The 22,406-nt window shown below is 40.7% G+C and overlaps 1 protein-coding gene across 16 annotated transcripts in view; it reads left to right on the top strand.

Annotated features, from left to right (window-relative positions):
• Positions 1-22,406, top strand: part of LOC139772825 (uncharacterized) — an 84,156-nt gene that overhangs the window by 22,003 nt on the left and 39,747 nt on the right. For 11 of the 16 annotated variants that reach the window (XR_011718203.1, XR_011718205.1, XR_011718204.1 and 8 more), the window contains exons 3-19: positions 5,417-5,518; positions 5,629-5,761; positions 5,982-6,145; positions 6,320-6,475; positions 6,593-6,721; positions 6,797-6,994; positions 7,069-7,365; positions 7,516-7,713; positions 7,821-7,967; positions 8,044-8,193; positions 8,321-8,461; positions 8,534-8,689; positions 8,774-8,872; positions 9,299-9,496; positions 9,584-9,767; positions 11,525-11,629; positions 22,246-22,374. Coding sequence is in view for 13 of the 16 variants with exons in the window: in XM_071706740.1 (XP_071562841.1) it covers positions 5,417-5,518; positions 5,629-5,761; positions 5,982-6,145; positions 6,320-6,475; positions 6,593-6,721; positions 6,797-6,994; positions 7,069-7,365; positions 7,516-7,713; positions 7,821-7,967; positions 8,044-8,193; positions 8,321-8,461; positions 8,534-8,689; positions 8,774-8,872; positions 9,299-9,496; positions 9,584-9,767; positions 11,525-11,629; positions 22,246-22,374 (2,686 nt within the window). In the remaining 3 variants the exon portion in view is untranslated. Of the gene's footprint in view, positions 1-5,416; positions 5,519-5,628; positions 5,762-5,981; positions 6,146-6,319; positions 6,476-6,592; positions 6,722-6,796; positions 6,995-7,068; positions 7,366-7,515; positions 7,714-7,820; positions 7,968-8,043; positions 8,194-8,320; positions 8,462-8,533; positions 8,690-8,773; positions 8,873-9,298; positions 9,497-9,583; positions 9,768-11,524; positions 11,630-15,094; positions 15,927-18,479; positions 18,635-18,923; positions 19,517-21,118; positions 21,273-22,245; positions 22,375-22,406 lie in introns of those variants that run through there. The other 5 variants (XM_071706744.1, XM_071706749.1, XM_071706750.1 and 2 more) reach the window with 5 other exon arrangements.

Below are 22,406 nucleotides of genomic sequence, written 5' to 3' on the forward strand. Positions count from 1 at the left end.
GTTGGCCGCAACGGGTTCTCCAATCCGGACCGTCGAGAAAACCGCAACTGAGATCACTGAGACGCTCGTGCCTGGTCCGAAAAACCGCAGCTGCAGACGTGTGTCATTCGCGATGGAAAATAACATGTATTTGTCTTCCAAAAAAACTGTCATTTAATTATGGCGCCTACAAGAAAGAAGGAATGAAAGTTGCTCTTGCGTTAAGACTTCTGACTCCTCGTATTCCATGATTATTTCATTCTCTTTTCAATAATCATAATTATGTGACAATTGAATGATTAAATTATTATAGTTGAATAACATTTCTTAATATTTACAATTGCTGTTACATAATTGAACGTAGATTTTAGTGAGAAACCACTATTTCAGAATTGAAAGTAAAAATACGAAGAACATTTGCTAAGATCACAAGATATGTATCTATTTAATACAATGAAGTTATCAATCGTGTTACGTAATTGACGTGCAATTGACGTCTTTAGAGCACTTCAGGCACTTTCGGCACGCACGCAACAACTTCTTAAGTGCACTCGCGCGTCTCGAATTCGAAGGAGGAGCTAAAGAAATACCTTAACTGTATCTGTTCGTGCGCACACGAGAGAAGTTTCGAGCGTTGTACTTTGTTAAATATTTATCCGCAAGTAGTTATTGACTAAACATTGCGAATTTAACAGCAGAGATATTTACGAGACGTTTTATCATAGTAGATTGCTTTCGATTTCTGAGAGTCGATGAGCGAGTACAAGTTTCCTTTTAATTTATACCTTTTAAAGAAAAGTGTGTCGATTCGCATTACGCGCACTATAAATGGAAGCTACCCTTTTCTTACGACTGACTATGTACACTCAATAGAAAGTAAGAGTTATCAAGAAACTTTTCGATCGAACGGTTGATTTTCTCGACTATGCTATGCAATTAATTTTTAAATCCATATCATTTCCGTTAAGATTTGTAAAGAAAATCTTTTACTGTTTGCAAAAAGTTTGCTGAAAATAATTTGCTGAATCTACGAATTATTTCAGTTTTATAATAACAGATTGTTTCACTGCGACAGCAAAATGTACTATTCAATACATTTGGCAGCAATTCATCTATTTCTACGTATATATTTATTTAAGATATGTCAACAAAATAGATTTTGTTGTGATATTAAATAATTGATTATGGCAGCAATGTTTGATCACCACCAGGGTATATGTAGTAGCAGTTACATTTTCTGCGGTAACAGTATTCTTTTTTTCCGTGTAGCTTTTCCTCCGCGGCGTTTCCTTATTTTCTGACGTCAATGGAAACTGACGTAGTGGAAGTTCTTCCCTGTTTTGAAAGAAAGTGAGAGAACACAGAAAGAGAGCGGTAAGAAAGCGGACGCGGAAGGGGATATCTTTCTTTCACATGAGGAACTAACGGTCTGCTGAATTATTTAAGACACGCCGGTGCTGCTTGCGTGAAGCAGATTCCCTTGCGTACACAACACCGGCGTGTACTCGTAAATACTTTCGTCAGCTTCTGCGTACCAAGGAGGATCAAATATAGCCGATGCTTTCTCCATTGTAGACAGGTTGTCTCAAGTTCGCCGACTTGTATATCGCGCTACTGAGTCGTTCTATAAATATCACATGTTTTTTTTCCTTAAATAGACGATAAAGAAATTAGTATTGCTGATGAGATGCGTTTAACATAAATATCTTGAGTAGTGACGTAACGCTTCGTTACGAAAGCAGACTTTGAAAAATGCACTTTCACCATTCTGTTCCTTTTTTATCCTTTCTTTTTTAAAAAGGATTACTTATTGCTTATAGAACTCAATGTACAAAACTTAAAAGAAGCTGCTCCTCTTATTCTCTACTTTTCTCGCTCTCTATGATCTCAATTTAGAAAATGTTTCAATGCGTCTAGGCGCCCAAGGTGGAGCATGTATTGTGCATTTATCATTCAACATTCTGTCCGGCGTGAATCAAGTATACGTCTTGCGGTGCCTGAATACAACACAAGTTTATTTATACGAGAGATACCACGCCTGTTGACTATTCAGAAAAATGTCGCGCCACTCGCCAGCAAGTTGATGCGACACGTCGCATCAGATCACGAGTCAGTCGATTCGCGCCTTGTATCTGGCCGGTAAAAAAGGTCGAAGCATTCGTTTTATGTATTGGAATATATTACCGTAAGCAAGTTTTACGCAATGCGATTAGACGCGATAATGACCGCCGCGACGCCAACTATATTTGCATCTCTAATTTCTGCCTGGCGTATCAAAGCCTTGACGAATAAATCGCTTTTGTAGAGTAAGCGAAATGAGATACTCTGGAATTAAACGGACGTAACTCGACACTACCTTTACGTCTCGTTCTCTCGAAATCTCAGATCAACGTTTCACGACGGTAGATTTCTCTTCAACCGTTTACTTACAATATAAGTTTTAAATAAATGTAATAATAATGTTGTCACAATTTTTCTGAAGTTTTGCTACGGCAAAAAACACGCAGTATATAGCACAGAATACAAGATTGTTCCAAATTTATTAGTTTTTTTTAACAAATAAAACAATGTGTACACTCTTTTCTCGTTTTCTGCTCCTGTCATTTGAAACACGAAATTGTTGCATTAACAAATGGAATTTTATTTAATAATTATCGGTATTTAAGACAATGATTCTTAATTACCTTGAGGACCTAAAAAATTTTATTCCCCGCGTAAATTACACTCGACATTAGCAAAAAGCGATGAGAAAAGTCGTGTACATACATACAAGCACAAGAGCAGCGAAGAACTGACTATCGATTTATCGTCAGGCGTGTGCTTCGAGCGCATGACGATAAAACGTTTGCGTCTCGGCAAAACCACCTACGGTCTCGCGGTACGCTGCAGTAGGTTCACCGTTACAACTCCCACCGCGCGCACAGAACTGCCTGGTTTGCGTCGTTTCTGCACGCAATATTTTATGTAACGGTCGCGAACAATCCGATGCTCAAGATTGTATATATTTCCGAGGTTAATCACGGCCACGAAACACAAAGGTCCGCTCGTCTGCATAATTTGCGACGTGTTCTATTTATAACTTTAGATGTCCCGTAAGCTACGAAAAACATTCGAAGAATCAGAATGCATACGTATACAAAATATATGTATAATACCTATGTCAAAATATGTAGCACGTAAAACTAGAGATAAAATTATGTTCTGAAAATTTCAATGCGAATTATAGACTGTCCAAAATCTGTCTCCTTTCTTTTTTAATATTTAATAAAGTTTTTACCCTTACCGCGCGAGAGAGACTTATTACTTATACATGTAAGGATTATCTCTCGGTAGTATTAATAGGATCGGATTTATACTAGAAAGCTGTATATCACTTCGAAACTTCAGCAGATTACTCTTGTCCTCTGCATTTTATGGCTTCAATTGCAAGGCTTTCGCAACTGCATGCTACAAATATTTACGTTTGTTACACTGACGCAGTTTCTGTCTCGGCGTACCACCCGAGGATATTTACGCAATAGACTAGTTGGAGATCGTAACAATCTCGATATTTATTGTCCTCCGCGGGAGCAGAACATGCGGTTACTTTAGGTCCATTGACTCTGGTTTGACTTGGCTTTTATCCCGTGCGAACTAGCCAGACTAGTATATCTCGGCTTGTACAGGATGTTTTCAAAACCGTTGAATGTTATTTTCATTATAAATTTTTTGGTCAATTTGGAATTTTTCCTCAACGAAAACATTCAGGCGCCCACGATCTTCTGGCGAAGTAAGATTTAGGAACGAGAAGATTAATGACAGCATCATATTTTTCCGTCAATTTCGACTCGCATTGATATTTAAAGTAGAATTTTAATTTAAGATGTAGCTACGAGTGTACAATAGGATTGAAAGGGTATTAAATGACTACTAAAGTGGTCGAAAAGAAGCTACGGTTAAAAGGCACGTCCGGTGGCTCTGCAATATCCTGTAGAATCAGTTGTAGGTCGCGGCGACATAGGGGGTATCTGCACTGGTATACATATGTATATCCACTCGGTGATCTCGAATACGAGGGTTCGAATACAGGAAAGAAGGGGTCGACTCAAGGGTGGGAGCCAGAGAAACCGGACAGCGAGAGCCGGATTTCTGTCAGCTCTTATACAGACCGCGCGGCGCCCCACGTTCTAAATCTGCAGCTAATTACCAACACGCGTTGTGCGATCCGAAATAAACCGGTTAGCACAGCCCATCTATTCCCCGGAATTAGTCTCGATTGTATTAAACACGATTGACAAGAAAATCAGAACGAAAATGGGACAAGGTTTACGGCCGAATTATTTTTTACATGTATTAAAAATATCGAGAACAAATAGATAAAGAAAAAGAATGTACACAAGAAATTATTTTATTATAAAGTCATTAGTCAAGAGAAGTTTACGATTTAACCATGAGACTTTTTAGTTACACCAATTGCAATAATCGTTTGAAATCTTCTTCTTCCGTGAGAAATTCACGGAACCGTTCGCCGAATTAACAAATGCATTTCTAGGAATTAATTAACTAATCAGATCTTTCCAACAATTCTATTGTTAAAAAAATTTTTAAATACGTTTTCGAAGCGTGTTTATATATGTTCTTGGAAAAAATCTTTAACTGTGACATTTTATGTTTCATGCGTTACATGTACGTGGGATAATCTCTTTCTTCCTCTTTTTCCCTCTCATAGCAGATTATATCTAATTAATTCCTAGAAATGCATTTGCCCGTAGAACTCTACACCTACGTGTCCTTGCATTCCTGTAATCTAATTATGTCGCTGTAGACTAATTATGTCGCAGAAATGTGCCAAGAGTATCTGAAGAAACGTGATAAACTTTAATTCGCTGTAGAGCCTTTAAATTTGCACTGTTGTTTACGACACATGATCTTCACGAACCGAATAAAAAGGTTTCTAATCTTATTAGGATCCAATTCAATTTTCTCTCATAAATTTTGATTGAAAAATCTATGAAGATTCAGAAGTGTAATGTTTTGTTTTCAAACTTAAATTTCCTTTTACAAAGAAACAGTGGAAAGTAAAATATATTTTTATGAAAAGTAAGTTTCAGAATATATTTTTATGTCCTACTCTTGGGAAATTAACGATAAAAAGGAAGAATAAGATGATTGCTGAACTTGAGTCTTGAGAGAAAAGAGGAAGAAAGGAATCGAGAAAGTTGCAAAAGAGAACCTTGAATGAGCATTACTTATTCCGATATTCGCTTCGATACGTGTGGTTGTAATATTTAAATTTATTTATTTAACGAGCGTATATGTATTCAAATTTATCCGATTTAATGAAGAAAAAGAAGCATACGAATATAAAGAATGCGAGTGCGAGAGACATGAAGGCTTCTTAAATTTCATTCGAATCATTTACATATAAAGTGGCATGTATTTCATCTTTTTTTTTCAGAGCGATCCTAGTACTGCATTTTTACGAGCAGCTCGTGCTGGGCAACTCGAGAAGGTCTTGGAATACCTGGAGTCCGGAGTTGATATCAACGCTTCTAACGCCGTAAGTCATCGATCTGCCGTTTCCCGCGGAATTTGGCATAGCGCACAATCGTGTGTTATCTGAATCTCGAGAAGCTCCTTAACGATAATAATGAATTTTATATATTGCAGAATGGCTTAAACGCTTTGCACCTGGCAGCTAAGGACGGCCACTTGGAGATCGTGAGAGAACTCCTAAATCGCGGCGCAATTGTGGACGCCGCTACCAAAAAGGGAAACACGGCATTGCACATAGCTTCTCTTGGTAAGCGTGCACACATTCTCGTCTCTCTGCCTGTCTCCCTTTCTCCCTCTCATCCTATCTCTTCTCGTATGGACCTCGTCGCTCGTTAAATGCATACAGGACAAGGACGCGAATGATTTTAAATAAACATTTACCTCTCTGGCGAGGCTTGCGAAGTCTCTGATATCTCGCTTCGCGAAACGAGACGAATAATTCGCGTGACACCGATATCTTCTTTCAGCTGGACAAGAGGAGGTTGTACAATTGCTGGTACAACGAGGTGCTTCTGTGAATGCACAATCGCAAAATGGGTTCACGCCGCTTTACATGGCTGCCCAGGAGAATCATGACTCCGTGGTCAAGTACCTCCTCAGCAAGGGTGCGAATCAAACGTTGGCCACCGAGGTTCGTGTGAAACACTATTCCATCATTTCTCGGCGAATTCTCGTCGTTGTCAAATTTGTTAAATACTTAATACATTTATTTATATATCTTTTTTATTTTTATTTTTACAAATTAAATTATTATTCAACAATCTGCTTTAATAAATACTAAATATATGTGTTTTTCCTCGTATAGGACGGTTTCACTCCATTGGCGGTGGCTATGCAACAGGGTCACGACAAGGTAGTGGCTGTTCTATTAGAAAATGACACCCGCGGTAAAGTTCGACTGCCTGCCCTACACATCGCCGCAAAGAAAGACGACTGCAAGGCGGCTGCCCTACTTTTACAAGTGAGTTATCGTAACGCTATGTCATTTGCGACTCTTATTTTAAACGATACTATAATACAACAATAGGTAGAAATTAGTTTCACGTATATAATTTCTTTTATTTTCCTCCTGTTACAGAACGACCATAATCCCGATGTAACATCGAAAAGCGGTTTCACCCCGCTTCACATAGCCGCACATTATGGCAACGATCGAATCGCTTCCTTGCTTTATGACAGAGGCGCGGATGTTAATTTCGCGGCGAAGGTACGTAACTTTTGCAGAGAAAGAAGAATTAAAACATCAAAGTGTTCTAAACTCTTACTCTTCTTGCAATTGCAGCACAATATCACACCAATGCACGTGGCGGCGAAATGGGGTAAGATTAAAATGGTTAATCTCCTTATGAGCAAGGGAGCAAACATCGAAGCGAAAACGAGGGATGGTCTAACTCCTCTCCACTGCGCGGCCAGGTCCGGCCACCACGAAGTAGTTGACATTCTCATCGAGAAGGGGGCACCCATTGGCTCAAAAACGAAGGTATAAATCGGCTTCGTACGTCTCGCTGGCAAAATATTTTTCCGCATTAATTATCACTTGGTTTCTGTTGACAGAATGGTCTTGCCCCGTTACACATGGCTTCTCAAGGGGATCACGTTGACGCCGCGAGAATTTTATTGTACCACCGTGCACCCGTAGATGAAGTGACGGTGGACTATTTGACTGCGCTGCATGTGGCTGCACACTGCGGCCACGTACGCGTAGCTAAACTACTTCTTGACAGAAACGCTGATCCCAATGCACGAGCGCTCAACGGATTTACCCCTCTTCATATCGCATGCAAGAAGAATCGTATAAAGGTCGTCGAACTCCTCCTGAAGCACAAAGCGAGCATCGAAGCTACGACTGAGGTATGACATTTTCAAGCTTTTCTTCTCTTTTCAATCACTCTTAACTTTATATACTACTTATTACGTTAGGTACTTCTAACGTTTACCGTAGTAAATATACGTGATAATAAATATAAGAAAATTAGCAATATTGTATATTATTTTTCACAGTCTGGATTAACTCCACTGCACGTAGCAAGTTTTATGGGATGTATGAATATCGTGATTTACTTATTGCAACACGAAGCCAGCCCCGATATACCGACAGTGAGAGGCGAAACGCCGTTACACTTAGCTGCCAGAGCGAACCAAACTGATATTATTAGGATACTTCTTAGAAACGGCGCCCAAGTCGACGCTAGAGCAAGAGTAAGTACTGTGCTTGATTAATAATAATTAATATGAGTAACTTTCATCGTCGAAGATAAATTTGTTATATAACAGTGCGGATATAAAGAAATATGAATTGTTTGTAGGAGGAACAGACACCGCTTCACGTTGCTTCCCGCTTGGGTAACGTCGACATTGTGATGTTACTGCTGCAGCATGGTGCGGGCGTAGATGCTACAACGAAGGATTTGTATACACCGCTTCATATCGCTGCTAAAGAAGGTCAAGAGGAGGTAAGATTATAAAATGTTACATATATAACGTAAGAAACAGATTTCTTTTATAATGCGTATCTGTGATTGCACACAGGTTGCATCCGTTTTATTAGAAAATAACGCCTCTCTTACCGCAACGACCAAGAAAGGATTTACTCCCTTGCATTTAGCGGCCAAATATGGCAATATGAACGTAGCACGATTGTTACTACAAAAGAATGCGCCTGTTGACGCTCAAGGAAAGGTAAGTGCTTTTTAAATTTAACAATTAAAGCTAATAGTAGTAAAGTTAATTAGCTTGCACGTATCATGTCACATTATTTTATATATTGTAACATTTTGACAAATATTTTTTTATCTGTTAATTGCAGAACGGGGTAACGCCTCTTCATGTAGCTTCTCATTACGATCATCAAAACGTGGCTTTACTTTTACTCGATAAAGGAGCTTCACCACATGCGATGGCTAAAAATGGCCATACACCATTGCATATCGCTGCACGCAAAAATCAGGTACGTTCACACAACTTTAGTTATTAAGAGTATTTATGATGGCAAATAAAATCACACTCTTGTTTTCAATAGATGGACATTGCGACTACTTTACTAGAATACGGGGCGAAAGCTAATGCAGAATCAAAGGCTGGTTTCACACCGTTACATTTGAGCGCACAAGAAGGACATACTGATATGTCAACCCTTCTTATCGAGCATAAAGCAGACACGAATCACAAAGCGAAGGTAGATAAAAAAGGAACACAATGTAATTTTCAACTAACTTTTATTTATAAAATCTTACGTTATATTTATTTTTACACTTTACAGAATGGCCTTACGCCTCTACATTTATGCGCACAAGAAGATAAAGTAAACGTCGCTTCGATTCTTGTGAAGAATGGTGCTCAGATCGACGCTAAAACTAAGGTAACATAACTGATAAGCCTTTCTCTAACTTTCGTGTTTGTGTAAACTTCCCGAAGTGATTTACACAGCTAAAAATAAGTATTCATTGTGATTACAGTAATCAACGCGACTATGATTGTGTCTTTAGTTACAGTGTGTTAGCATTTTATACATAATTAAATTACCACAGATGATGTAATCTTCACAAGTGATTGTTCATTGCTCTATATGTCCATTGATAACTTTGAAATAACACCTATCTACATGACACAGTGCAGTGCAGTAGTGTGACTGCTGTTGGTCTTAAAGGATCGTTCGATAAGACGTATTGGATTAAATAGTAAAATAACTCGTGAAATTATATACAAAATTAAATCCAATTATTTAATAGACATTACATTCAGTAATGCAAAAAAGAGATCTTATGTCTTATTGTATTTTTTCCAGGCTGGATATACGCCATTGCACGTGGCGTCTCATTTTGGTCAGGCAGCTATGGTGCGATTCCTTTTGAGATCTGGTGCTGCCGTTGACAGCAGCACCAATGCTGGCTATACTCCTCTCCACCAAGCCGCGCAACAAGGACATACGCTTGTTATTAACCTGCTGTTGGAAAGTAAAGCTAAACCGAATGCTGTAACTAATGTAAGTGTTTCATTCCATTGTTTTGAAATTATGTACATTATCAAAGTATAATATATAATCACACTCAATGTAAATTATTTTTCACAGAATGGACAGACTGCTCTGGATATCGCACAAAAGCTCGGCTACATAAGTGTCATTGAAACGCTGAAAGTTGTCACAGAGACTATTATCACAACAACTCATACCGTCACCATTGAAGAGAAATACAAAGTTCAGGCACCCGAATCTATGCAGGAGACATTTATGAGTGACAGCGAAGACGAGGGCGGTGAGTACTCGTATTTAATCACTGAACCATTTATTATCTTTTTACTGCTTACTATTTCTATTTGCTGCATAATTTATTGACGGATTTAAGGTTTGCGATATTGGAACAAAACAAATTATTGGAACAAACCATTATAAAAAACTTAACATGTACTTAACGTGCATAAGATAGTATTATAGTTGTTTCAGAAACAACTTGTTTCTAAAACAGCTTGTTTTTGATATCGCAACAAATTTTATAAACATGTATTTTGATAGCTTATCGCTTAGCAGAATTATTTTTGCCTTGCACATTAGGGTTTTAGCATCGACATAAAGTAGAAATGATACATGTGAGAGAAAATAAAAATTGATAGTACACAATAATGCTATCAATAGTAAATTTTGCTTAAGCTGATAACATGCGTAGAAACGATAGTATCTGATAAACTTTTTTAATCCTTAAGACGAAATTATATCCTTCTAAATGTATCTACCTGCGTATAAGCGGCACATTCTCACAACGTATTACCGCGCGTATATTATATAGATAAAATAAGATTAAAACGAAGGTGAAGCTTTTCGGTAGATACAGTAATTGCACGCCAGAAAAGTAAAAATAATGAATCATTGCATGGAGGAGAATCACGAAAACGTAATGTTAGAGAATTACGAAAAACAAACTAAAAGTAGAAGTACAAGCATATATTTATATACGTAAATCGACAGGTAAATATTCGTCCAATTCGTAATGCGAAGATTAGATAGAAGTACTGAATTAGCGGTAGAGTTCTGAGAACGAAACAGTTTTCCGCATGTACGATGCATGACGCGAACACCATTAGCATGTGAAACTTACAATTAGTTATCCAATAGAAACTGATCTGACCCTCTCCCGACCCACACGACCACAACGGTATAAACTATATGAGATAGTCAGGATAAATAGAAAAAATCGCGAGTTTCAAGATGATAAAATCAGCTCTATCAAAGGTCTAAGTTCTTAGATCTGTCTATAAAAGTTACGAAGTCGATATCAAAATGCTACGTGGAATTATTATTTGCTTGATTGTTGCGTTCATGTTATTTTGCAAAAGCATGCAGTTAGCCAATATTCACTGGGTTGTTGTACATTATACCTCTGTCGAAATTAAAGAAAAGAATAAATGATCGTAAAACTGGTCGTGTATACGTGTACATTTAAGAATAAAATACGAATCAAATAGTTTCAACAAAAAGGATTCGATATTGTATTATAATATATTGATCTTATAAGATCGCGTAAATCATATATTAAATCACGTATTAAATTAAAGAATCGTCTATTGATCTAATAATGTATGTACATTGACATAGAGCCTGTAGATGTAGAAACTTCCTGTTAAAGAATTAGTTTTGTTCTAGTGTGAGTTTATTTCCGACAGTAGGGACATTTAAATATCCTCGCTCCCATCTCAGAATTATCTGTAGTCGAGCGCGTAGAAAGACGTACTTGTGCGTCCAAAGAACAGAGGATGTAGTTCATAGTTCGGTTCGTAACTTACATATTAGCGATACTCGGTATGCTTATTGAACAAGACGGAACCCGCGCCACGCGCGCATCTCGTTCCCGACTCCTGCGTATAGTAGCTTCGGCGTTAGTTTTTTTTTTTTTTTAACAACCCAGTGATAGAGAGCGAAACTTAGAGAAAAGAGAAAAAACAAACAGTGTATATGGTGCGAAATTAGCGTTCTGATGAAACCATGACCTTACCTCGACGGCGTGTACGATGTATGTAGGTGGTGATGAAATCGGCACGGCAGCCATGAATGTGTACGGGCAGCCTCCGCACGCGCAACACGTGTATCTTCCTTCTTACTACCAGGGCCAAATGACCTATACCCGTAAGTTGTCTGTACTCTGTTTCTGTTACACTCTCTCTCTGTCTTCACGCGTTCCAACGCGGAACGCAACCGCGCCAAATATGCGTAGATTATACATTGTATGTACACGCTAGCACTGTCGCAGAACGACGTGATCGCGAAATGATATGTCATTGTTAATTGTCGTTCTCTTGCCGCGACATCCCGCATAGAAATTTCCAAAAATCTTCCTAGGTATAGATTCCGATCAGAACGCCTGCACGAATACGATCCAAATTGGTATGTCGAGCTATTGCGGTTTTGCGATATCAATTGGAGAATTGTTATCCCAAATACGGAGGTTTTCTATCTAGAATCGCAATAGAAAGACACCATTTATGGCACCATTTTTATACAATGTATCGAATTCAATAAAAACGAACATGAGAATTACGTATCGCGCGATATTTAATTTTTTTATTATTAATACTTCAAGTAGTACTAGTTATAAAAAAACTCTAGTTTGTTTGATTAAAAGTTATGAAAAGCTAGACAAACTTATATAAAATTAATGTCACAGAAAATTATTGTATCTTTTATAAATAATCAGCAGAAGAAGTAATAGTTCTAAATCATTTTTATTACTGTAATAAAGCTAAGATAAATGTTCTTTCTTAAATTTTTCCAAGAATAAACATAATACATTGCATCTTTGTTTTATTTCACAGAATAAATTTTTATATTTGAGAACAATTCGAATATTTTACACATTTATGAGTCGCAAGAGATTTTTGTATTTTCTATATATATATATTTCGTCTTTTTAGCTCGCGCGAACACTTCATTTCTGTTCGGAATTATTCTCTTCATAAATAATTCACTTAATTTGAAAAACTGAGCCGTCTTGTAATAATACTACATCATTTGAACATTTATTGCTGACGACCAAATAAAAATCAGAAAAAGTTCTAGAGGAACTCCGGGAGAAGCAAGTGGGATCTTTTTTCATACTCTTTTTTTTATATTTAATTTAAGATCGCAAAATATTGCGCTTCTGATCTGAATCTTCATAGATTTCCCAGGCAGGGTCCAAGATTCTTTTGGGAAATCGGATCGGGTCCCAATTAGATCTCAGAACGTTTTCTATGTGGGAGCAGCTGCTTCGTTATTTTTGACGATTAGAGCATTGTGACGTAGCGGCATATACGACGTAGTACCGGGAGTAGCATCGATCATCGTCATCGTTATTATTTCGCCGGCAGCGTTTGTACATCCGCATCTCGGATCACGCTCCACTCTTTCACGAGTACATTTCGACTTGATCGAACCTTCATACATCAGATCTGCATACAGAGACACGCACAGACACAACAATTCCTCGCCCGCTATTTCTGTCACACATTTATTATTTTCGCGTTCGTCTTCCCACCATCCCTCTCTTTCTCTCCCCCCCGCGAGTCTTTTTTCATGCTAGCAGTTCGACGATACACTAAATTACACCCTGCAAGCGTAATTATATTCGAAACACCCAAGTTACATCGCGAGTTTTAATTACGTCTCTCTTCCATGTAATTGGAAACGCTCTATTAAGACGCGAAGGCTTCATTTAATATAATTATATTTTACTATTTTAATGTAAAATCTAAGGAACTTCTTGCATAGTGATTCAGTCGATCGTAACGATATCATCGTAATACATCAGGAGTTTAGAACGCACCTAGTGCACTATATTTATGGGTATATTCTTAAAGTTTATTCTCTAGACAAGGTCGGATTTAAACGCAAATAATTTTAAATTTCTGACACAATCAGGATATCTGTAATGTAGTTCTGACATTGTTACGTAATCTTTACATGGAATACTTCACGATCGTGTAGACACCGACGCGTTATATGTGGTTTCAGCTGTCGCGTTCCCGACGCAATCAACGTGATCTTGTAACTATAAAAAGTAATATGCGTATCACTGCGTATGATCGTTATCATTATCCCGTGCATAATAAATGGTTGGCATTCTTTCGTTACCGCGCGCGCGCGGCAGCTTCGTTCAACAAACAACGAAAGAACCGAAGTGACCACTCTTGGCTCTTATTTATTGAAGAAATACGTCAAAGAATGCTAGTTAACGTGTAACGGAGCACATCCGCCGCCGTAAATAAAAAATCGTAAAAGACGTCATTGAGATAATGAATAGTAAAACATGCGGACTCTGTGCAACGTCAATGTTTATAGACAGACACTTGGAGTACAAGGCTCAAAAGCGTTTCTCTCGGTAAAATTAAAAAATTACTCGTCTCTATATGCAAATATAGAGAATCAGAATCGACTAAAATCCATGATCTTTTGGAGCAATCGGACTGGATCCCAGAAAGTTTTCTATGTGGATACCACGCGATTTAACACGAACATTTTTATCTTTTTTCGCATTTATTCACACGAGATTTGCTGAATTTAATTGATTATTCCTAGGATTTCCTAGCTCTCCGAATACGCACTTGCACGTGTCAAAAGTGTCAAAAGCGAACCCGCGCACCAAATCGCTCGCTTCGGAAGTAGAGAGGCACACGAATTTAACTCTGCAGGGCGGGGGATCTGGTCCTTTGGTAGACGCAACTCTACCTACGTAATAAAAAGGCAACGGGGAATAGGGCGTGCAGTTACCGTTAATGCAATTTACATAATAACGAGTTGCGCGATCGTTATATCAGCCGACCGAAGCGCGCTTCGACGTCGTTCACGTCGTTCACATCGTCGTCATCGTCATCGTCGTCGTTGTGTAGTTGTTGTACCTACCATCGCGGTACCGCCCTCCACTTCGGCTACCTGTTATGCAATCGCCAGCGTGCGTGTCGCAGCCGCGTTATTAGTGCAGTCAGTCCAACCCCTGCCGCCTTGGCGTACCGCCAAACACACGGATCCCGGACCGAAATAATCTCGTATTTATATAACGTTTATACACGCGCGCGGCGGCCGTCGATTGAGAGGAGGAACAGTGCAGAAGAAAATAAAACGTGCGAATTGTAACGCACTCACGCACGCGTCGATGACGTCCACGCTCGCCGCGTGTACTTGCCGCGCGTGAACGATATCGCGTCCGTCGAGCGCATTTTGAACGGGGTCGATCGTCAATCGGCTGAAAATAATACCGGCGAACTTGAGGAACCGCCAAGGGATTCGGTCCGCAGGAAAAACGGGTTATTTTCCCCCGAAATTTTATCTTCGCTAATTGCTCGAGTTACGAAAGCTGATGTCACCTTATGATTATCGCAATTAAATTCGTACGATTGATTAACTTACATCGCGGACGAAAAAGAACGGTCGTGGTAAACGACAAGTAATTCCATCGATTATCTCGCGCTCGCAAACGAGAGAAGCCTTTATCTTTTTTCTACGGTGAACTTTGACATAACGTCGTCGCGATACGCTACAAATTGGCTTTATCAACTAATTGGCGCCACTATTACGCAAATCGCTAGTGAAATACGCTTCCCTCATCGATTCTTCTCGCCGCGGCGCGAAGAAAGGCGCCGCGTGGCCGGCGGGTACATAAAGTGGCGGGAAAAGCTCAAAGGCAGTTACTATTATAAAATTGGTGATTCACGGAATGAGGTCACGTTCTTAACGAGAGCCAGTCGAACCTGTATCAATCTTTCCCGCGCGAGCAGTCGCTGTTCCTGACCCCCCGTCGACGCCACCGCCGCGCCGCGAAAATAAAGGAAGTATTCAACGCGCCCGTGTGCTTAACGCAATTAAACGAATTGAATCTAATCGAGTGGATGCTTAGCCGCCGGCCACCGGTCGCCCCATCGACCGTGTGCCAGTGTGCGATATTCAAAGTGAGGCCACGGCCTGCGAGCTGATAAGCCGCACGGCCGATCAGCCGTCGGTGCCGATAAGGAGCGAAGGAGTCGAGGACGCGTCGACCGATTTCCCGAAAAAAACGAAAAGAGAGAGGAAAAGGAAAACGCCGATAACGCGAACACGTTGCCGAATCGTCCTGCAATTCGTCGGTGCGCGGTAAAAAATCTCGTCGTAAAAATATATCGGAGGCCGCTATTCGTTCCATGCCACCTGTATATCGAGAGCACGCGTTGCGCGCGAAGTTCCGGACGAGCTATCCGGACGGCGCGTCGCGATAGTGCATCAGTGCGCTAACGACGCTCGAGAGGATACGGAACCCTACCTCCAAGAGGGAGATTCGGCAGAGCGAATTCTACGGGAGAGAAAGAGAGAGAACGGGAAATCGCATCGGCGAACATGGCCAAGGGAAGAGCGAAGAAAAAGAGATTCACGTGCGGCTGTTCGTGCGGGTGTGGCAGCAGGAACAGTGACGTATTATGTAAATATCGTGCATCTGTTGCGTTACGTTATACGTTATACCACCGCTTATGCCGCCGCAGCCGTCCGTCTGTAACGTTCGAATCACGACCCTCCCGAGATCTGATCGCTCACGCGAGCGAGCGGAAATCGCGAAACAGACCAACGCGAATTTTTCTCTCCTTTGACAGGATAAAACGCCGCTATTTCCTTATACCGGAAATCTGACTGATCGTAATGTAGAACCTTGTGTAATAATCTTGTAATAATACTAACGCTATTCTTGTAACGATATTTGGATATTTATTACCGATGATAAAGTAAAAATCAGAAAATGCTTTTAAAAACGTCGGAAAGAGCAAGTGGAATCTGTTTGGATTCCCTTAGGATCGCGTTATGCCTATTTCTGATTCTTTATAAATTTTTCAATTAGGATTTATGAATTTTTTGTGGCAAATTGAATTCCCAATTAGATCTTCGAAAGTTTCTATGATACTATGTTTCGTATAAAAGATGTGAAAAAAATTACTTTTAACTGTTTTTAAATCAATTTATTTTAGAGAAAGTATGAATTTGCAGCAGCAAAATTATATATATTAATAGAAAGTATAAAGAAAGTATAAAGAAAGTATAAAGAAACCTGAACACAGTAACCTATCGAAAAAGGAGGTTTTAAGCTTTTAAGTTCGCTTACGCAGTTTCTGTTAACTAGCGACTTACAATTAGCTATGTAATCATCGCACAAATTGAAAATTGGCGCAATCGCGATGCAAAAAGTAATGCAAAAAATTTCTATGCAAAAAGGCTGGTTTTGTTAAGTTTTTTTCCCGATAACTATTTTCATAAACGTTTTAGTACGTTTTAAGTACGTTAACGAACGTTAAATGCTGACTTCCCACGGGTCTTTGTTCATACGGCGTAACACATTCTTGCAATTAAACATTATCTAGCTTGCTAAGTCTAGAATTTTACACCATCAAGTTTTACGTCATCAGCTGTCCAGATACTATTAATCTCGAGATAATTAAGCCGATTTAATTGTCCGATACACTTTGCGCGATACATTTTTTTCATTGCATTTATAATTTCAGGTCTGCACTAAATTATTAGCTCGAAAGAAGTTTTCTTTATTATGTTATTTTTTATTAAATAATCTCATTATGTAGAAGTCTTCTCAGTTTACTAGAAATAACTAGGTTTCCAAAACTTCACTTTACAAAAAACAGAATTTTGTTATCTTTATACAAACAATAATAATTTATTTCTATAAACAACGATCTACATTTAATGAGCAATGCAAAAATGTACGAATTGTAGTACGTAAATATTTCAGTACGACGAAAAATGCAGGATGAGTCGGACAGATAATTAAAAGTCTTAAAATGCTCGTCTCGATACATCCCAAAATATCTCAAAAACGTTCTCACCCTAGTGGAGGAAACATATGTTCAACACGTTAACCGTCACGTGTCACTCGCCGTTGTGTATTTACCAACGCCGGTGTTACTACGTGATAATCGGTGCTTACAAAGAGATAACAGACCGCGCCGTGTCGCGCCACGCGACCGTGTTTTCGCAAGCTCGGAAGCGTTAATGAAAGCTAAATGCCCGTGCTCTGTGGCCCATTGTCCACAATCGGGAGCGCGTCGTGATCGCGTAGTGGACGAGAAGTTAACGGATATCCTCGGACATGGTGCATATGCAAATATCGGGACAAGTTTTGCTTTGATTCTTCTGTCATCACGCGGAAATGTTTGCGAATTGATCTAGGAAAAAAGAATCGAGTAGTTATTTACGTTGATTCTGAGTTGGAGATGAAAAATGAAAACAATTCTTTTTTAATCAAGCAAAAATAAAAGTAAAAGAAATTAACGGAAGCGGAGCTCCAGAGATTTCAAAATGGGAACTCCCCATGCAATAAACTTTTAGCTTATTAATTTATTTGAACGTCAATTGAAAGCTACAGTTGAATCGTACTTGAATACAACCGACTGCAATTTTGTGTCGTAATTTTGTAGAGCACCGCGAACTGCAGAATCGTCCCTGATTTTGAGGGACGCTTCGCGCGCGCATTTAGCACTGAATGGCACTGTTGTTCGGATTCCCGCGTATTTCTGCGTGATACACGAGGTACAGATCGAGGCATTTAAATGCGAAATAATTTTATGGTTGCAAGAGAAAAACAGGATTTTCCGACACGAGAATATTATTCGCGGCGCTAATTAATACTCAACGCTCGATGCGCGTTGTTTGTAATAGATTACGTTTGCATTTTCCTTGAGAGTTATAACGCTCGCGTGTGGATGACGATCTCGCGTTCTCCATTCGAATTCGTGTTTGTTGTCGCGTGGATAATGCAAATTAATCGGCAGATGAGACCTTCATCGTCTCTCCTAATACCAGCTTGTCCCGAGGCGGATGGACTTGCGTTCAATTCGCGCGATCGCCGCGAACGAGCAGGCAGACGAACGAACGAATGAACGGACGCGCCAAGCGGCCACGAAGACTCGGCTTCGTATCGCGAGGTATCGCCAGACTCGCGGTACTCGGATAAAAACATTATTCGCATGCAGCGCGCGTTTCGCTGCTTCGCGCCGCGCGTTCAGTGCCACGCGTTGCATCCGCGGAAAACGCATCGTCCGTCCGTCCGCTCGTGAACAGAGAACCCGCGGGAAGGAGGGAGAGAGAGGGAAAGAGCGGACGTGCATCGTTATCGCGCAACGGGATCAGGTACGATCGCACGTATCGTCTTCCCGCCGGACGCCGGAAGACCCGAATACGGACGCCAAATACGGGCGCCGTGGAACGTGATTCCGGCCGCGATCGAGGCGGCCGAGAGCGTCGTCGCGTTTAATAGAGCGGACCGAGGAACGTGACCCGGTGATACGCTACTACTGTTACGATACGGCTACTGTTTCTACGCGCGCGGACGCGACAATGAAGCGGACGAAGCCCTCCTCTCCCCCGTCAATGACGCAGGGGGGGTGTGAATGATGGTCATGATGGTATCGCGCGCGACGACGACGATGACGACGACGACGACGGCGGCGCGCCCGATCAAGGGCGCCGGAACTCGCGGCGGAAGAGGAGCGCATCCGCGATTCGACGGACGCCCCCGACTTTCGGCTCTTCCGGCGAAATATTTTTAGCGTCTACGCGCGCGGCCGGGATATACGACCGCGATAAAGTCGCGTATCGTAAGCTGGGTTAATTGCCGTTGCCCGCGCGGCGAGTAACTGGGTCGGCCGAACTGGTGAACGAATAACAAACATCTTGCCGTCGAGGAAATATCATCCCGTTAATGGCCTCACGGCGTTAACAAACGCTCCGTTAAATCCCGTGATAGATAGATAGAATTCCGTGACGTGAAAACGATATCGCGCCTGGTGTATTGCGTAAGATCTAATTGCTTCCGCATTTTTCTCTCGCTTCTTGTTTCTCGGACGGCGCGACGCGAAGAAAATTGAAGCAGCAGCCCAAATAGCACAATTGGACACAAGACGTCTTTTAAGATTTTGGACATTGTGCTGTTTGGGAGATTCTTATCCGATTCAGGATCAATTACGTAAAGTCAATCGAAGCCTGGACCAGTCTGGACCGAATTCTGATACGGTGATTTATTTCGCAAAATCTCCAAAGTTCACTCATCTTTTGCGTAATGCTGCCGTCGTCGGCGATACCCGCGGATCACATGCAAGCGATAAACGACAGATCGATAAGCGAATCCAGCGGAGAAGACGTTGCGAAAAAAATAAGTCTCGTGTATCTCCGCGTCGCGAATGTCGTCCGCGAATTTTAGCGACCGAAACTGACACGATCGTTGAAACGTACGTCGCGCGTCGTCGGAACGACGTGATTTCGCGACGGTGCGATTACGTCGCGTGATTCGAAAGGTCGGTATTACGCGATCGAAGGGGAAGGTTTTTCCGGCACGCCTTGACTTCCCTCGGCCCTGAACGTGCACCCTTGAATCTTTCGTCGGGCGGTTTTACGAGCGGCGCGCTCCGATCCGATTAGTCGCCGCGCTTAAAACGAGCGCGGTGTCTCCTTCTCTCTTTCTTTGATTGCGATTAGCACTATTCTCGTGCATGACGTCGCGCGTCAACATTTTAACTGCACTCAACGAGATTCGACGTGATTATTGTGTAGCTTGCCATTTCGCTGGCGTAGTTCGCAGCGGAAAGATATAGGTCACTGCCTATGAGGTCGCGCGTAGATAGAAGCGGGCCGGCTCTTCGAGAAAGAAAGAGAGAAAAAGAGAACGAGAGAGGGAAGGAGATGAGCGAAATCGCCGCGGCTCTTCGGCCACCGTGGCCTTGAACATCGTTAAAATTAGCGCTTCTACGTTACAGTTTCCTACGGCGCGGCGGCGCGGCGCGCGGTATCGTCGTCCGTCCACCGTTTCGAATGTTTACATTAATTTTAGATATTAACGGGCAATATCACGAGTTCCGCGGATAGCTCGTGACGTCACTTCATGGGCGAACCATAAGGGAATGGGGTAACGGCAGAGCTGGGCCAGATTTTCCTAGAACTACGCCGAAATCGTCGTGAAATGTAGATCAGGAATGTCCACGGAGAGCGCGGACGTCGGCGTGCCAAAAATATTCCCGTCAAATTCGTTGCATTCCGCCGAAAAACAATGATACAAAATCTGGACCACTTGAATTTGAAAAGAAGCCATTGATCAAAAGAATTTGTATTGTGTCATTATTAGTCTTCATTCTTGTTTTTTTATTATCATATATTTTTATATTTTAAATATTTTTTAAATTATGTTATTATCTTAATTATATTATTTCTTGTATAATATTCTTGATTATATACAAGATGTTAGTTTTTTATGTATTATTATACATTATACTATCGATGCTGTTGTAATAATCTCTGCCGCATGTGCGTATTAATCACCAATTAAGCGCCTTTTGCTCGCAAGATTTTTGCATTAGTCATAGGCAATTCTATTTAAAGAGGTAATAATAATTCCCACAAGATACCCAAGATGAACGTTGTTTATCGGAATGATTCTTGAGAAAAAAATGTTATTATCGAATGGTTAATGGTGCTGGATTGGCGATCTTTTCGGCACTAACAATAAGCCGCGTAAAGTTAATTTGTGATTATGGTAACGGTACGGCAGAGAGACGTTGTGGGAGGCGAATTTGTAGGCTGACCGTTTATTAGATAATCATGGCCTACATTCTTGGAATATCTGATAACGCGGGATCGTAAGGCGCGCGGCTCTCAGTCGCATGAAAAATGTGATACGGTTCGTACACGTCCCAGCCGACGTCCCATCAAATTACGCTCGTTTATACGTACCTCTTGGGTGTGAGATGTATCCAACCGTGACCCCAATTGACAGAAGGTATGACGTGATTTCGCGACACCCTGCCGTTAGTACGTGGCACCGCGATATCTATAAACCTTTCCGATTTCTTGAATAAAATTGGCCGAAACCTAGCTTATTAAATGTCATTAAAAAAAACGTCCATTTAATATATAATATTAAATACATAATTAAAGGAAATAATTAAAATTGGAAATAAGAAATTTTGTCATATTTTTATTTAAAAATTTATGAACCGCGTAGCTTAATTTCTTCCTTTCGTCCCATTAGATGTTCAAAGCGAAGTGTGTATAAATTACAGACTTGATCCATTGTAGCTACAAATATACCTTGTTCGAGAAGATTACCATTTAACATAGCAATAATTTTTGTCGTACGATTAAAGATTGACGAAGGGGTTGAAGCGAAAGCAACATTGCACGCGAATCGGAATCTTCTGCAAGATTAAAAGTAACCGTTACAACTGCGTAGCGGCTCTGTTTTTCATTCGGATCAACGAGTGGTGTCTGCGATTTGAAACACTCGAGGACCCATCGAAATAATTTAGAACATATATACCGCCCGATGTACATTTAATCCGGCGCGATAACGTTTCTATCCCGCGCAAGAATTAATAGAGCCAAATCCTTCCAGCGGCGATCGTACACAATTTTGATTTATTTAGCAAAAACTCCAAATCATTAGACAAGCCACGTGCCACTCAGAAACACCAAAATACAACAGATCTCGCTTCTTCAGCTTGATTGCAACGATGTACTTGGCAATGGTTTCTTTCTTATTTGCAGGCTCACATAACTCACATTCTCACTTGCGTACGCATACTCTCGTAGAGATTATACCTGCGAATATATCTTTTCACATATCGTACAGCCTCATTCGAACTCGGTGACATTCCAGAATATAAGAGTCTCATCCGTCTCCTCGGACTCTCCCGTTCGCTCTCGCGAACGTATCCGTGCCTCTACCTTATTAAGCCTAATATTTATCGCAGGTGAGGATCCAATGCTCAGCGACCAACAGCAGTACCGATACATGACTGTTGACGATATCAAGTCCATGGGGGATGACTCGATGCGCGTGAACGTGACCGACGACGAGAGAGATAATCGACATTCCGGAGGTAAGCAAACATATATATTGGCTACGTTCCTC

The sequence above is a fragment of the Temnothorax nylanderi genome, unplaced genomic scaffold (assembly GCF_030848795.1).
Source record: "Temnothorax nylanderi isolate EJ_2023f unplaced genomic scaffold, tnyl_v1.0 TNYL_tig0054_pilon, whole genome shotgun sequence".
NCBI classification, from domain to species: domain Eukaryota; kingdom Metazoa; phylum Arthropoda; class Insecta; order Hymenoptera; family Formicidae; genus Temnothorax; species Temnothorax nylanderi.